The sequence below is a fragment of the Cornus florida genome, unplaced genomic scaffold (genome assembly GCF_030987335.1).
Source record: "Cornus florida cultivar Cherokee Brave unplaced genomic scaffold, ASM3098733v1 CherokeeBrave_3.0.0_Hap2_Chr11, whole genome shotgun sequence".
NCBI classification, from domain to species: domain Eukaryota; kingdom Viridiplantae; phylum Streptophyta; class Magnoliopsida; order Cornales; family Cornaceae; genus Cornus; species Cornus florida.
Window position 1 is genome coordinate 76,334,057 of NW_026775581.1, and position 17,536 is coordinate 76,351,592.

The window sequence follows — 17,536 nt, forward strand, 5'->3', positions numbered from 1 at the left end:
TTTTTAAGATTTAATTAATGTTTTAGAATCCGTTTCAATAACTTCATTCCAAGTTTGTTTTGACCATCTTCGTTTTCTCTTACTGTCTATGCAAAATGCAGTTATATTTGAGTGTGGATGACACGTTTCAAGATAATTTTTTTCCTGAATAAATCCCAATTGGAGTAAATAGGCGATCATGACTATTGAATTTTTACAACATTTCCATGAATTGTTTCACAAAAGATCCTTCTTACAATTAATTGAGGGTTCGATTCTTCCTAACAACAAATGAGTGTTGATTTCATGCCAAATAAAAAAATAATAATAAATTGATGTGTTCTAATGAATTTACATATTAATCCAAGACTTCTAACATGAATGTATCTTTAGGAGGGCAAAAACATAACATTTTAATAATCAAAAACTTGATTTTCCTTTTCTCATTCATTTTTCTCTCGGTATATTATTAATTTTGGTAAATTTCTTTTTCTTATTCCTTTCGTTTCCACATGTAACCTATTTAATAGAAGCATGTTCATATTTACTTCGCAAAAAATAATCCTTCCTAATTAGTAATTACCAATTCTTTGTCATTCCTGCAACAATCAATAATATATAATTTGAAAGCATTTGCCTCCTGAACCCGAAAATAAACTATTTTTACTACGCATATAAACAGATTTCCACCAAAATGTTGAACAAGACCCAACATAAATCATGTTTACTTCACATATAGACAGACCTATTTCCATCAGAAAGTTGAACAAGAATGAGTGTTTGTCAATTGTCAGGCTCAGCATTGCTCAGTGTCAAACTTTAGAGATATGCCCATGCTGAAAAGTTCCTGACAAAGTAACTTGGCCCCATAAGGCACATTCACCCTAACAATATCTTCCACAGTTTCACAGAACCGACAGTAGGGACCCCTAATCTTACGGCCACCCGGCACTGGCCGCTGGATAACACTAGCAATGTTTTGGCAATTCCGACAGATGTGCATTTGCGAAGAGTCACTGAGTGTGAACAGGCGTTCATGTAGATTCGCTGCTGCACCATGGGCTATTAGGCAGTCGCGTTCCATCTCACCGAATTTGATCCCCCCAAACCGTTTCCGGTCTGCCACTGGCTGTCGGGTAAGGGGATGGACTGGCCCAGTGTTTCGGAATTTCACCTTGTCTTCAGCCATATGTGCCAGGCGCTGGTAAAATGTTGGGCCCATAAACACAAGGGAACGAATCATTTCGCCAGTTCGGCCATTGTAAACTCTTTCATTACCCCATCTTGAAAATCCAGCTCTACTATGCATACGAGTACATGTATCAATTTTCAATATGGAGCAACAAGAAGAAGCCAAATACAAATTAAATATGCATTATGACTGCCATGTAGGACGCTTCAAATATAGAGTTTACCTATGCAGCTGCTCTGTTATGGCATCAACAGATGTGGCTGAGAAAGGGGTGGCATATTTTTGTGATCCCCCACATGCAATACCTTTTCCAAGAGCTGCCTCTAGCAGCTGACCAGGAGTTTGTCGGGAAGGAAATGCATGTGGGTTTATCACAATATCTGGAACTATCCCCTGTATTGTGAAAGGGAAGTTCTCTTGAGACTCCAGAAAACCAAGGACACCCTTTTGTCCATGCATGCTTGAAAACTTGTCCCCAAGACACGGTGAACGAACCTGCGCCATATAGTCGAGGAACATTATGAATTGACATGAACTTGATTTATTAAAAATTAATTTGAGAAAGGCAGGCAACCAGACAAGGAAATTCGTGTTTTCTCCACATCGAATATAATATACTAGCGTTGTGCTACCAAATGTATAAGTTCATTGTCTGACACACTATTTTGACAAGCATATATTTTGAGAATGTAAGAAGTGAAAATTACCTGTCTCAGAGATACCACAGCAAAGTTTTTACCATCATCATTTGCAGACAATACAACCTTCTGAACCATACCCCTTTCTGTGTGCTTCAATTTTATACTATGATCAGCCCCTGATTCTGCACACCTCCCAATAACAATATCACCATTCTGGAGGTTTGCACCAACGAAGGGAAAACCGTCATCATCGAGGCTATCCACTCTCCCAATTTTACTTTGTATCTTTCCAAAATTGACAGCATCCTCAAATTTCGGCTTCTTTCCCAACGCTTCCTTGTTGTCAACCTCAGCTTTGTAACTTCTTATGTGTTCGGACCGGAACATACCACGCTCTAATGAAGCCCGGTTCATTACCAGGGAATCCTCTTGATTGTACCCAAGGTGAACGTTGACCGCCAAAATAACACACTGACCATTGAAGAATTCAGGCCGTGGAAGATTGCTACTATGACCTAGTGGATGCCTTGGCTTTCCAAGACAATCAGAAAGCACCGTCCGGAAAAGTGGCCTCTGGGGGTAATATAACTGATGACTCAGGGTATCCACTCTGATATTTGGATTTGTAGTGGAAAAACCCATAGCCTGCTGAGAATGCTTTTCAGACTGATAGAGGACTCTCCTCGCATGGTCATGATTCGCAAATGGAATAAGTCCACAACTTAAACCTAATAAGAACGACATATCAAGTTCACAATGAGTATACTTTACCGGTGGCTCACTTTCCACAAACAGGTACTTAATTCCCCATGCTGTGCGACAATCTTCTTCCTCTTCAGTTCCAATCAGCTCAATTATTCCACTATCCAAGAGAGACTGAAAGTTGTACTCCCCCCCTTTCAAAAGTTTGATCTTTTTTAGATTCCCAACAACCAACAGAGGACGCAGAATCCTGCCAGCATCTGAAAATATGCGCACTTCCTCATTCTGCTCATCTCTTTTGATTTCCACCTACAAGAAAAACAAGCTTCAAAAGTTTAACAGCAACACAAAATCAATCATACAAGAGAGAGAGAGAGAGAGAGAGAGAGGCTCACCAAAGAAAAAATGGAAGGCTGTTAGAACTTAGAGGTTTAAATATTTTACATATCTAACAGTAAAAGCAATATTTGAAATTGAAGCATTCACCAATTAAGAGGTAGTTAGGGCTATAAATGAGCCGAGTAATGGTGTGCTCGAGCTCAGCTCGGTCAGGTAATAGAATGCTCAAGCTCGGCTTGAGCTCGAGTCGAGCCAAGAAAATTTAGTTCAAGCTCGGCTCGGCTATGTTCGACGAGCCTCGAGCCGAGCTCGATAGCTCGTTTAATTTTTTTTTTTTTTTTTGGTGGTACTTCGCATCTAACAGATCTGGAACAAAAGATTAAAAAAAAAAAAAAAAAAAAAAAGAAGTAGTTTGAGAGAGAAATAGGTTTGCGGCAATAAAAAGAGAGAAGAAAAAGAGAAAGAAAGTGATAAATTTGATCGAAAATTAAACTTACCAGAGTTGATTTTGATAGAAGAAGTTGAGAGATGCACAGATCAATAGTAAACCCCAAAATTTATACTAAAAATCAATTTGGATGAAAGACGATTAATACATAAGTGTGTTGCCGCCGCTGCTGCTTGATGAGATGATAAAATATAAGAAGAGAAAGAGAGAGAAGTAAGATTTGATGACAGAAAGCAGATTGTTGAGTGTGTTGCCGTTGCTGCTTGGGCTACTGATAATTTTAGAAAAAGGAAAGATGATTAGGGTTAGACACAAGACATGGGCTTGGGTTGGATTGTACAAATGGGCTTGGTTTTTGTTTTAAAATGAATAAATGATAAAATTGGGTCTAAAACAAAAAGGACTAAAAAATTTAATGGGCTGTGGACTAAGCCTTCATAACATAAAATTATATATTATAATTGGATGTGTGTGTGTGTATATAATAATCAAGTATGTTCGCAAACGCCTTATCGAGCCCAGTTGGTGAAAGGTTCATGAACAAACGAGTCGAGCCTACTGATGTTCAGACTCGGCTCGAGCTCGTGAACCAAAACCGAGCTCGAGCCAAGTAACTCACGAGCTGAGCCCGAGCCGTTCAGCTCATTTGCAGCCCTAGAGATAGGTTACTATTTTCAGTATAGTAGTGCCTTCTATATTAGAAAATAAACCACAAAAACAAGTAGGTCATCTAAAATCATATGTTCCAGTAACTTTGAAAATAATACAAAACCGTATAACATGTGCAAGAAAGACACTCTCATCTGTCTCTGACTTTTTAGGGGTCAATTACTAAAACAGAGAAAGCTAAATACAGCCCTAATGTGCCTCCCCTGCAGAAAACAATAAGGAGAAAAGTTGCCACCAAGTCAACATTTCTAAAATTTCAGTCTAGTGAATTGTGGAGTTTTACTGACTAGGTCTTCTGCTCATGTGTAACAAAATACCAATCTCTCTCCACCATACAGGCTAGGGAAGAAGTTTGTAATCCTATGAAACAGTTATGGACATGTGAAATCCATGAGAACTTAATATCTCTCCACCATCTGCATATCGATATTATCCCCCCAAAATCTTCCCAGTAGTGCCTTCTTTAAACATATCGGCGGATAACCTCCATGCACAGAAAATCTTCAAAGTTCAATCAGATTGCGTACTCTACCAACCCCATGTTTACATAGTTTATATATTCAACAGGAATTCAAGAAAAGGAAGTTCATGAAGGGACAACCAAATAGTTCATGTTGAATATAAATATATACACACCAATTTCAATGTACTGGTATATAACAACCATCATCCATGCAATTTTGAGCAATGAATCCAGGACCACTAAATAGCAGCTAGGAAATATTTCAATAACCCCCCCCAACCCAAGTTTGGGTTTATTGTTCTCAGATTAAACCTGAGCAAAAATTGCTCTGACACCCCCATCAGGTTTGGTTTAATTTGCTCTGACACACCCTTCTTTAAATTGATAAATAAATAAATAAATAATGCCTAAATTATCCTTCATTGTTTCAAGTACATTTTTCCCTTTATTTGTTAGACCTTTATACACCTTTTTTTTTTTTTTGATAAGTATTAGATCTTTATAGTTTATGCACCTCACGTGTTATTGCTTAAAGAGGAACTCGCCCATGTGTCAGCAGGCAGCTTATTGACTGCTGACCTTAAATTTTTTTTTTTTTTTCCAAGGTCTCTTTACTCTCTCTCTCTAACCTCTCTCTGCAACTTCCAAAAAAAAAAAACCTCTCTGCAGACCTTTCTCCTACTTCAATTCTGGCAACACCAACGCCGCCAATTCCCAGTTGGAATGCCGCTGATTCCCACCAAGGACAACACAACCGTCCCCACCGCTGGACTTGGGTTCGCCCGACTGGAGTATGATATGGAATGAAGCTTGGCGCCAGACTCGTATAGCTTCACCGGAACTTGTTCGTCTCTTGATATCACCGAAACTACTTGGTCCTGTGTCTAGCTAGAAATGGAGCTCACCGGTTCAGTTACCGTCGAGGTGGGTCATCGCTGCTTGTAGCATCGCTGGACTGAACTGGAGCTTCGCCGAACTTGGGCTCGTCGGTTCAGTCCGTCTGAAACTCACGACTTAAGTTCACCAAACTGTTGGGTCTTAATGAGGCTCACCGGAGCTGTTGATTAGAGTGCAGCTCACCGGACTGAAGCCTTTCGGTTTGGTCGGTGTTTTGAAACTCTCTGCGTTCGCCAGGGCTGTTGGTCGTAATGAAGCTCGCCGAAACTGTTTCTGCAGTTGGGTCGTCGTTGGCTCAAAGCTTCTTCATAGTTGGGTCTTTGAAATTTGGTCGCTGCCATTTGGTTCGTTGTTTGCTTGGAGCTGATAGTCAGAACTGTTAGGTTGTTGGAGCTTGCCAGAATTGTTGGGTCGCTGATGAAAGCTCGCCGGAGCTCATGGATGCTGAAGTTCTTGGCCTGCGCTCTTCACCGGTTGGGAGATTCGGGAGTCGTAGAAGAGTGGCGGTGGTTATGGCCGTCACGGTGGTGGTGAGTATGGTGGCTTTGTTGTGGCAGTGGTGGTGGCTATGGCCATAGCGGTGGTGGTGATGATGGTGGCTGTGATGCGGCGGTGGTGGTGAAGATGGTGGTTGTGATGTGGCGGTGGTAGAGAGAGATAGTGTTGGTTTTGGTGAGATTGGGCGTAGGGAATCAAATCAATTAAGGGTAATATTGTCATTTCACGTTTTACCCGTACATGTCAGCAATGACATAAGCTTGAGAGTTAAATAAGCCAAGGGTAATTTAGGCATTTTATTTTATCAACTAATAAAAGGGGGTGTGGTTTAATCTAAGAGCAATAAACTCAAACCGGGGGGGGGGGGGGGGGGGGGGGAGGGGGGGGGGGCTGGCATTTAACCCTAATTCATGGTACAAGATTTAGATGAAGCAGTCACAATTACGTACCAATTTCATTCTAGTAAAAAAGAAAAGTTCTAGAACTAAAATTATAACATAAATCAGTCATCCTAAGGTTAATAAGCAGGAGAATGCATTTTTTCAACTGACAGAAAGAGATATATCCATGACCCACATGCATGATTATTGACACTACAGAAATCACAGAGAGCTGCAAGTCATAATGTATGTAACGAAGCAATAGCAGGAGTGAAAGTGAGAGCATAAAGCTGACATAACTAAAATGTTAAGAGTGCGTCTTGAAAGTGTCTGTGCACACATATAAAACATAAATATATTTATATATATACAAATTTTGGAGAAAGGGGAAGGTTAATTAATACGGATGATAAGCTAAGGAAAAAATCTCATATTCAAGTGTCTTAATCGAAATGAAAAATCAATATCAAGGTCAATATGAAATAGATGAAAAATTATGAGAGATTATGTTGAAATAACAGGAAATTGGGGGGAGGGATAAAATATCAACTAGGGAAAAAATAAATAAAAAGAGGTTAAAGTGATAATATTAAATGAAAATATAAGGATCTTCTATTTAAGTTTAGAATTGTGTAACATATTTTTTTTTGATAAGTAAAATAAAATTGAAGAACCGCTCAAAATAGAATTGTGTAACATATATACTTATCATTCTATGGACTCTACCCATCCGCCACCTCAGTTACAGTCTTAGACAAACGAAGCAAGTAGGAGAGAACAACGCACCGTGGCTAGGGATAAAAGGATGAAAAGAGAAAGAAATGGAGAATTCTCACGCGCTTTTTTCCCCCCTCCATGACATAAATGATCTACAGGAAACTCCAAGTCACTCTTCTTCATATTTTTCTCCAACAACAAAACCCTCCAAATTTCATCTCAATAATCATTAAAAAACAAAAGAATTCCTCCATCTCACAATAAGTGTTCCTCTTTCTTTACCCAGGAAAACAAAACAACAAAAAAAAAAAAAAAAAGGTGTTCTTTCCATTTTGTGATGTTTCAAAATAAATGTCCCATTTTGAAAGATCAATGAAATAAATAAATGTATAATTCCTAAACGATGAATGTTTTGAAAATTTCACAAAATTGAGGATCTATATCTTTAAATTAAAGCATGTCTAGTTTAGGTATTTCCCGGTAAGGCAATTTTTAGGCAATTTTTATGATACTTGTGATCAATTGTGTTCAAAATATAAATGAACTAAGCCGATTGCATTAGTTAGCTTGATCACCGGGTGATTATGCCTCCTATTTAAGGGCAGACCTCTCAAACTACAAATTTTAGCAGCAGGAATAAGACGAACGAAATGAAGAGTAGACCTGTGGAGTGGGAGCCTTAAAGTCAAAGAAGTAGATGGCGAGCGACAGTAAGCACCTAGATGGAGAAAAGTTCCCATCGAGCGCATCCGTTTATGCTTACATAGTAGATTATAATATAGTAGTAAACTGGTCACCTTACGATTGATTCTAGTAAACCAAATAATTAAATGACATATAAAACTAGGTCACATAAAGACTTCAGAATGAGTGGCCCACTCATAAAAGACACAATACGATTATGCGCATGGGATACAAGTCCAAAATGCCTACTGCTAACTACTACTATTCAAACAAGCATATATACAACTATACATATACTCAATATTTACTTTAATTTTCCCTCTATACTTGCATCTGCTTCTTTCTTGCACAAGTAATTTGGAAAAGTCAAAGTACCAACATCTATGTTACACAGCATATCATTTACCCCAGGGTACATGGGAAAATTTTGCATCTCATTGGAAAATTGGATTGGGTAAATTCAAGACACCAGCCCGACTCTTGTACCTAAGTCTATCATATATAAAGCTAGAATGAACTAGTTTAACTAAAATTGAAAATATTACATTAAAGTGTAGATCAGGTAAATACTTATTAATTAGTATTGAAAGATTTGACAAATAACGGCGAAGAAAGCATAAAGAAGAGAACTCCTACTTGTATGACACTACAATCCCTAAAAAATTACAATAGGGCAACTAAACAATCAATGTCTCATCACTTAATCAGCAAGGCAATACAGTTACCATGGATGTGGTCCATGGGCACTCTATTCTAGGATATTTCAAGGTAAAACAACTTCAGATAAAGAACAAAATCAGGTGTTGCAACATGAATGATGGTGAGACATGCACCATTGAGATGACTCATTTGCACTGATAGTTCTTAAACGGGTTTGTTTAGTTTTGGAATGTAAACTACATACTTTGGGGATAAAGCAACTCGTGATTAAAAGCACAAGCATGTAACAGAACAAAAAATTATAATATTCATGGTAAGGTTCTACAAATCTATCTCTTCAAGCCATCAGGCTCTATATAATACTAACAGATTTAATATCCCAATTACTTATAAAAAAATAAAAAAAGGTTCAATATCTCAATCATTCTTCCTCAACATAGTTCTATATGCCTGCCTCAAAATGGAAGTAAACCAAACTCAAGATATATATTTGAAAAATAAAATTAAAAAAAAAAAAATTTTAAAAAAAAAAAAAAAATTGGATGGGTCAGGCATGTAAATAGTATTAAAAGATTTTGACAAATAAGGGTGAAGAAAGCATAAAGAACACAACTCCTAGTTGTATGACACTACAGTTCCCGAATAATTACAATAAGACAATTAAACAATCAATGTCTCATCGCTTAATCAACAGGGCAAAATATTTACCATGGAGGTGATCCATGGGAACTATATCATGATAACATTTACAAAAATGATAATATTTTTGGTAAGGTTCTACAAACCTATCTCTTCAAGCCATCAGACTCTATAATACTAATATATTTAATATCTCAATCATTTTTCCACAACATAGTTCGATATGCCCACCTCAAAATGGAAGTAAACCAAACCCAAGATATATATTTGAAATAAAAAAATTCTGGATGGTGCAAAGAGAACCTGATGCGGCACTTCCTTCATCCGTCGCTTGCTTCTCACTTCTGCAACAAAAGAGACAGCATCTTCACATATTCCAACCCAATCCCCATCCAGAAAAACTTTTTTCTTTCCACAAAGCAAAGCTGAAGTATCATCTACCAGTTTCTCCATCCCGCAATCAATCAATTTGTTAATAAAAGGCTCAACAACATTTGTACTAACAAGTCCAGTGATGGCTAGATTTTTTACAAGCCCACAATTTTCACCATCTGGGGTAGAAAGGTAGCAAACTTTTCCCCAGTGGGAAGGGTGCCTGCATCCAGAAAATTCTATTCGCATAAGATCACATTGCCAAATCTTAAACACCTAATAAAGTCAAATGACCGGATCTCTACAAAGATTAACTTAGACGTGTATTGGATAAATAGATGACATAACTTGAACCCTTAACCGAAATATGCATATATATATAAACCCCGGACTTATAACAACTCAAGAAAGTCTATAGAAACACATTACCTAGCCTCAACATTATGGATACAAGAAAATACCACATTAACCCTTTAAGACAACAAATTTAATCATTCTTTAAATTAGTTTAATAGAATAGAAGAAATAAAAATTCTATTGAGGTCCGTAAAGATATATGTATAACCCATATACCAGCCAAGAGTAATCTGATATCAGTATAGTACAGGAGGTACCAAAAACTTGGCATATAAAAATGCGACAAGACTCACTAATGCGCACCTGGCCAAATTCTTTGTTCAAAGTGCAAAGCATTAATTCACTAAATTGTACATAAAAACACATTTACCAGGCATGATTGGCTAAATGCATGTGCAAGGAAAACAAAGAGTCGGTTAGTCATCTTCTCTTGCATTGCCCAGTTGCTAGAGACAGTTGGGCTATGGTTTTTGCCCTTTTGGTGTTCATTGGGCTATGCCAGAGTCCCCAAATAGCATGCTTGAGGCTTGGCAAGGGTGTGTAGTGAGGAGGCAAGCTCAAGATGCTTGGAGGATGGCTCCCCTTTATTTATGGTGGGGGTCGTGGTGTGAACGGAACAAGCGGTTCTTTTATGGTGTGGAGGTTCCATCATGGGTGCTTAAGTTCTCTATTCTTTGTACTTTATTTTTTGGGGTCCTGGGATGAAATTGTAAATCTGTGGGAGATACAGAGAATTTTGTGGATTCGCTGGTTGTATAGCTGGCCTTGCTTGCTTTATTCTCTTACCCCAAACCCCACCCCCCCCCCCAAAAAAAACAACAATCTTCTTCAGCTGAAGTATCTAACTTCAAAATTCTCCCACATGCTTCTTCATGTTATTGTATTTAAATTGGTAAGCAAAATATCAATTCAACATTCAAAGTAATTAGTTCCAAAACAAACTATATTCAGTAAAAAGAAAAAGTAGAGAAGGGAGAATTAATAAAAAGAATATAAAACAACCAACCTAAGTTCTAAGAAGTAGAAAAACTATGAACTTTTCCTTTGAAAAATGCTTGAAGCTAAAGTACTCTCTCAAATTCCCTCATGCCTCTTCCATATACCCTAACATTCACCATTTCACCCGTATGTCAAGTGATCAAAAAGAAACAAAAATTTTAAAACTTCACTACATTGTTGATGGAAGTATGAAATTCTCCTAAGAAGCTTAAACTGTTTATTGCTCACCCACTGAAATTCAATTATGTTGTTGTTCAATTCATGTATTGGAAGTTAAAGGCAATTACAAAGTGGTGGGGTAAACTACAGAGCAGGTGATAAGAGGGGCAACACTAAGTACAAACCTAACCTATGGCATTATTTGCACAAACTGATGCCCCTTCAAACACGCATTTTCTATTATTGCAAGCAAGAGAGAAAATGAGAAGGGAAGTCTCCTCCTTAATAATAATAATAATAACAATAATAATAACTGTTGCTGCAAAAACAATTTCCTAGCAACAAGCTATAAACTGCAGAGACATGCTCCCTCCGTCCCAAAATAAATGTCCCATTTGAAAAGTCACAGTGCTATTTTTTGTAACATTGCCAATTTAACCTTCTTGCATTGAACTTATAAAAAGTAGACCTCACATCCCTGTGACCCACTATTGATAGACTTGGTAATTCATTCCCCACCAATACAATAAAAAATAATAATAAAACTCATCCTCTTAAAAAGTTAGATTACCAAAAAGGGACATTTATTTTGGAACGGAGGGAGTAAGAATTAGACGGCACAGTCATAATCCAGGCGTAACAGTGCAGTAACATTACTGCCTTGCCAAACAATATAATAGCATAAAATCACAGGTACAAGAATGAAACCATAGGATTAGAACTTAAAAATACTAAGATTTGAGTGTAAAACTACTCACGGGTATCTGGCATCTCCAGCCTTCCCAGTGTATGTAACCTGCTGACGTGTTTTCCTCATATCAGCCATTGTCTGCAAAGGATTTGTTCGTCTCAGCATTGCCACTACGCCATTGATCCTTTCAGCCCTCTTGTAAGGATGTGCCCATGCTCCGATAGAAAATGCCCTAGAAAGACCATTGGTGATGATTGATGCATCAAGATAGTGTTCAATTGGATGAAGACTACGATCTCCATAAAGATCTCTCTGCATAGCCTTCACCATGCGCTTCTCAGCATGTTTAAGGTGCACTCGCAGCTCCCGCTCAAGGAGCTCCCCAGCTAGTTCCAACCTCTTGTTTCTAAAATCATCTCTATTATCGACTTTCCTGCGGCCAGTATAGGCTTGCAAGAGGCATTTGACCATATAACCTAGAAAACGAGCCTTTCTCCCGGAGCCAATAAGATTGGGGAACAAATAATTGCTCACAAACTCTTCAACAGTTCCTTCAGGTGGAAATTGGCAATCTTTTATCCGTTTAGCAATATAACTCAGAGCATTCCCTGCTTTCCGGAAATCTTGACACTCCTGGTCAGCATCATGAATCGATGCAACTAGTATATTGATAATACTAGCATCTTCAACATCAGAATCAATCAAATTCACAACTTCTTTGTCGGAATTTACCCCAAGAGCGAAAAATAATATCCAGATTGGAACCTCTGTTACTGCGATATACACTTTAAGGACTTTTTCTCCTCCTCTAATATGTTCGACTTTGGAAGAATCTACTAATTTTATAAAAACTCTTTGCCGTTTTGCAATTGGACGGTAGGCCACCAACCAGGTTGGATTATTAGACACCCAGAGTCTTTTCAAGCAGATTTGCTCCTGCGCAATGAAGGTCTGCCATAGATGTTGTAAACAAATAAGCTAAACAAAATTATCTGGATGCATCTTTAACATAACTACCATCAAATATAATAAATAAATAAATAATACCCAGTCACTTCCGACATTACAATGACGACAAAGAGCAAGAGGAAAAAATCAGAAAAGCGAATTTGATCGATACATGTTTTCCAAACAATTGGATGGAAGACAGATGACATAAAAGTCTAATTAAATAAAAGGACCATCAGTTACAAAGGCTTATCTATGGAAAGATGACATGGTAATAAATGCATGGTATGACACAACATTAGTAAAATATTCAATCTAGGCCATAATAGATCATATCAATTACCTTTTTGAATCCAGACAAGTGACAATTAGTGAAGCAGATTCTGCCACCTTTTGCACGTTTTCTTAGTTTAATCACTTACTCCAAGGAAGACCACCTTTCTGATTAGTGAACTCAAGATGGATTATTATTTATTTGTTTGTTTTTATAAAGAAATGCATAATAACTATGTGTGTGTCATGCTTAGTCTATTATCTTTATACAGCCGACACAAGCCCGGAAAAGGAAGATTGCATTCGGTAGCTACAGCAAACATGAACTTTTGTGACAAGTAATATGAACATGAATCTTAAGAATATACGAGTAGGTGCTAGGGCATTGCCATTAAATGATGCATTGCATCAACTTCCAGATACTACGAAAAATGGTCAAGGGGTGCCACTTTGGCACCCGGATGTGGTATCAAGTATGCAAAAGTTCCACTTTCTTTAGGAGGAGCACAAGTAAAAAATTAGCCTAGGATAGTAGGCTTACGGACTTGAGAATACAAGAACTCTAATGAGTAAAGAAATGAAGTTGGTAGACACTGTGATGATAAGGAGGGTTAAAATATGATGCCTAATTCAGGAATATATATATGATGCCTACAAGAAACTAAAGGGCAGGAGAAAAGACTGGAGAAATTGATTCTTTATTATATGTAAAAGATAAGAAATAGAAATTAACTAGGGATAATCATTGATAAAAACAAAAATAAAAATAAAAATAAAAGAAGATGTTGTTATTAAGTAGGTCTGCAGTTTGGGTGTCATAAAGTGTGGAGGAGAGATTAAGGGGAGGCGAATATGAAAGGAACCAGTACTTAGACTCGGATTTGAATCTGATCAGACTTGAAGGGCATGCAGACGAGGATCTACGTCAATAGGTCGTCGTTGCTGGCTATTTTCTTACGCGACAAAGTCAGAACGTGTAACAGTAAAAATAAACAATTTATTGAACATAAAACATATAAATGTATAACCTTTTCAGCACCCTTGATTAAGAAATAACCTCCATGGTCAAAATCACAATCACCCTTCTCAACTCCATTCATCCAACACAAATCAGACCTGACCATCACAGGGATCCTCCCAATAATGACATCCCTGTTATCTTCATTTATAACCTCCTTATCAATATATTGTTCTTTGCCAGTTTTGAACTTGTCACTTCTAACAACTTTTTGTGTATACACCTGAAAGAGCACAGGAATGAAACAATATATCAGAGATCAAACATTACAAGACCCGAAAAATAAATTCAGATTAGTTGTACTGCACAAAAGGGTAGTATCAAAGCACAATGATAAAGAATAATGTGCATTGGGAGAGTTTTTGGTTTCAATTATTACCATTGACCCAAAAAAATAAAAGGATTTTCAGGTTAGCAATTCTGCTTATGAGTGGGTAGAGGAACTAAATGATAAAAGAAACACATTATATTTCATAAAAGAAATCCATCAAATGGTTACAGTCTTTCTTCAAAGTTCCAAGTACTGTAACTTCCTTAATAGTGCTGTAACTAAGTGAAGCATGCCAAGAAAGCACAATTTATTTAAACAATTAAGAGCACAGTATTTGATGGATTCAAAGAGTGGCCTTGTTGTTGAGTGCAAGAAATCTTGAAGTACAGAAATCATAGGAAATCATTTTCTCGATTTCAAGTTCCAAGGCAATTAAGTTGCTTTTTACAGCAAGTCTCTCAGGCAACAATGCAATTCCTAACACTAGCATGTCGCTTGCCTATCTGAGTAATGTCATATAATTTCTGAAACACAAATTTAGTGTTTTCTATTTTATAAGAATTAAAATACATAGATAAAAGAGATGCCATAATAACATCAAGTAACTTGACACACCACAACAATTAGAGATTCAACACATTTGCTACAATAAACAGGACACTTCCATCAACAATAAGAATGTAAAAAGGGAAAAGTATATTAATTCGGATGTTATGAACATGAAAAGACCATCTCAAGCAGAAATTCAAATTATCAGTGCGATTCAATCACATCTATCCACCTGAACAAGGATCTGCACTTTCATCCGGGAGGAGTACGTCATATTCTGAAGCCGAGCATGTCTTGGCAACAAATTCAGATAATCTTTACCGCTATCAGCAGAAAACTTATCACCTGTCCAAAATCTTGGGCGCTCAAGAGTGACCTTACCAAATCTCACTGAAGCATGCCTCCATTCACCCTCCCCTTTCTTTGACGGGTCATATCCGGGCTGCACTATAACCTCGCCAATGGAATCAAACACCTTTTGGATTCCATTGGCAATAAAATCATTGTAAGAGTTTATTTGGTGACTTATCAAACCATACTGTTCAAAAAATGAACTTGAAGCCTTTTTACAGAAATTCCTCAAAAACTCTTCACCTAAATCATGTATTGCTGCTGAGTCAACTAGATCCTCATCATCCAAGTCCATATCAGCTGTCCCATTCTGTAAGTTCTTGCCCTTACTACTTGTCCCTATGTCTTCAAACATATTCTGTAAATTCTCACCCTTACTACTTGTCCCTATGTCTTCAAATATACTTGTCTCTATGTCTTCAAACATATCATCTATGTCAATATCCACTGCACTTATGTGTAACTTCTCATCCTTATCACTTGTCCCCGGGTCTTTTGCTGATGCCCCCATTAGACTCGCAATCTGAGAAAAATAAATTAATAAACAAGCTTCAAGAATAATACATCCCAATTGCATTATTAAATCATTTTTGCAACAATAGCATAATATAATCCTCAAATCCAAATCATAGAACTCGGACTCGGTTGACATTTTGAAAGTATCATATGATAAACCCAAAATATCAAACACATAGAGCCAAGAATTTGGAGAACAGTTTCCTTGCACTGAGCAAAATAATAGCAATTTCCACTTAAACATAAGAAAATAAATAAAAAGATAACAATAGCAGGAGAATAAGAAAGGAAACTTCTAATATGCTATCAAGCAAAGCTTACATAGAAGTCCCTAAACCCTAAACATGAAAAAAAAAAAAAAAAAAAAAAAAAAAAAAAAAAAAAAAAGAACCATCAATTTAAGAAACAAGCATGAAATATATCAAAATCAGTCTGTAACCTGGAAAAGTTTTCATGCACATAACAATTTAAACATTTATGTACGCTTTTTATTTGATTCCTTGAACCCACCAGAAGCTTCCCCTGTTACTTGATTTTATTTCCGAAAAACAAATCATATCCATCAACACCTTTAGGAACTTGGGACTGCTCTAGCATTTCTAAATCCCATCACAAAACCCCTAAAACCTAAACTTTAAGCAAAACATTTGCATGAAAGAAATTTAAGCAACATATTTCTTTGAAAGAAAACTCATTATATATATATATGAGTAAAATGTTACTTATAAATAAAATAAACAATAAAAAATGAGTAATATGTTTATGTCAAATTAGAGACAGAAAACTGTTACAGATAAAAGAATCAAAATCAGCTGCTAAAACACCAGAAATTCGAAAAATTATCGAACACGGAGAAATAGATAGTGATGAAAGGGACAGAGTATGAGAGATAATGAGATACTTACATCAAATTGTAGCCTGTGCGATTTTTCTCTGTAATACAATGTGTGCCTTCTAGTGTTTTATACCGGTCACTGTTAACACAAAGGATCGAAATTTCTAGGGCTCACTCTCACTCTCACTCTCCTAAACTGTGCAAATGAAGTAAATACAATCAAACGCATATAGTACGGACATTGGAAGGGCTTGGCTTTTTTTCTTTTTCTTTTTTTCTTTTTGTTCCTCTTTTGCCCAACCCTCAAGGGGTATTCGGATCAGAATTCCTATTCGGATCCAAACTCCAATCAGATCCTACAAACATGATTCATATTTGACCCATATTATATAACCGGAATAAAATAAAGAGTTAAAATCACAAAACCCCTCTCTACTATCAAATTGGTGCAAAAAAACTCCTACTAAAATTAAATAACCCCCTGAACTAAAAAAATGTTATCATGTGAAGTTACAGAAAATCGTTCTCTTAGTACAGAAAGCAATTTCTTACACTTCAAAAATATCCCAACCACTTTTCCCTCTTTTTTCTCTCTATTTATAGAGCCCTCGTGGAATTCTAAAAGATTTGTATTTCTTATTCTCCCTCTTTGGTTGATCCTTTGGGCCTCTTCTTTCATGTGGATTCATTTCTCTCTTTCTATAGATTGGGCCCATTGGGTCGTCTTTCGAACGGGTTGAGAGCTCCTTCTGGATCTAATGGCTGATGGGCTGGGTCAAACCCGACCCAACTTATTTTGGTATCCTCAGTTGCCCCCTAATTTATCCCTAATTGATTAGGGTGAGATTACCGAAGAGACTTAATGATGATATGACGGCTCATAATGATGGCATGGGAAAGCGAACGGTTGATTCAGAGACACATATTTTGAAACTTGAAATCCCATCATAACTTGACGCCTCGGTTAATGAAACTGCCTCTATTAAAATCCTAGGTCTGCACTTTTTTGTATTTTCCTTATGTCTTTCCCTTTCCATATTTTCTCATTTGTGTTTCTCCGCCAGCAGAGTTTTCTCCGATGAGCTTCTCCTTGGGGGTTTCTCATTTTCCAGCTTTCTGAGGCGTATTCATCTAATCCATTCCTCAAGATTAGTCCTATTTTTTGGTTTCCTTCCACATAACTTTCTTCTCTTTCTTCTTTATAAATCTAAGAATCTCTTTTGTTACTATAATGGCTCTTAACTTAGAAATCCTTCTTGCAAGGTATGAAATTCTCGCATATGTCATTA

General features: G+C 37.0%; 1 protein-coding gene across 2 annotated transcripts; it reads right to left on the reverse strand.

Annotated features, from left to right (window-relative positions):
- Positions 1-620: 620 nt before the first annotated feature.
- On the reverse strand, positions 621-16,517 carry LOC132286989 (DNA-directed RNA polymerases IV and V subunit 2-like). Of its 2 annotated transcripts, none has more exons than XM_059789444.1 (8): positions 16,318-16,517; positions 14,778-15,419; positions 13,736-13,948; positions 11,554-12,437; positions 9,212-9,503; positions 1,879-2,823; positions 1,395-1,666; positions 621-1,280 (listed from the first exon to the last, which is right to left on the reverse strand). In XM_059789444.1, the coding sequence occupies exons 2-8, from the start codon at positions 15,405-15,407 to the stop codon at positions 776-778; spliced, it is 3,741 nt and encodes a 1,246-aa protein (XP_059645427.1). In that variant the 5' UTR covers positions 15,408-15,419; positions 16,318-16,517; the 3' UTR covers positions 621-775. The 2 variants fall into 2 exon arrangements, with proteins under 2 accessions (XP_059645427.1, XP_059645428.1); XM_059789445.1 differs by having other exon boundaries at positions 621-1,277; positions 16,318-16,511.
- Positions 16,518-17,536: the final 1,019 nt, after the last annotated feature.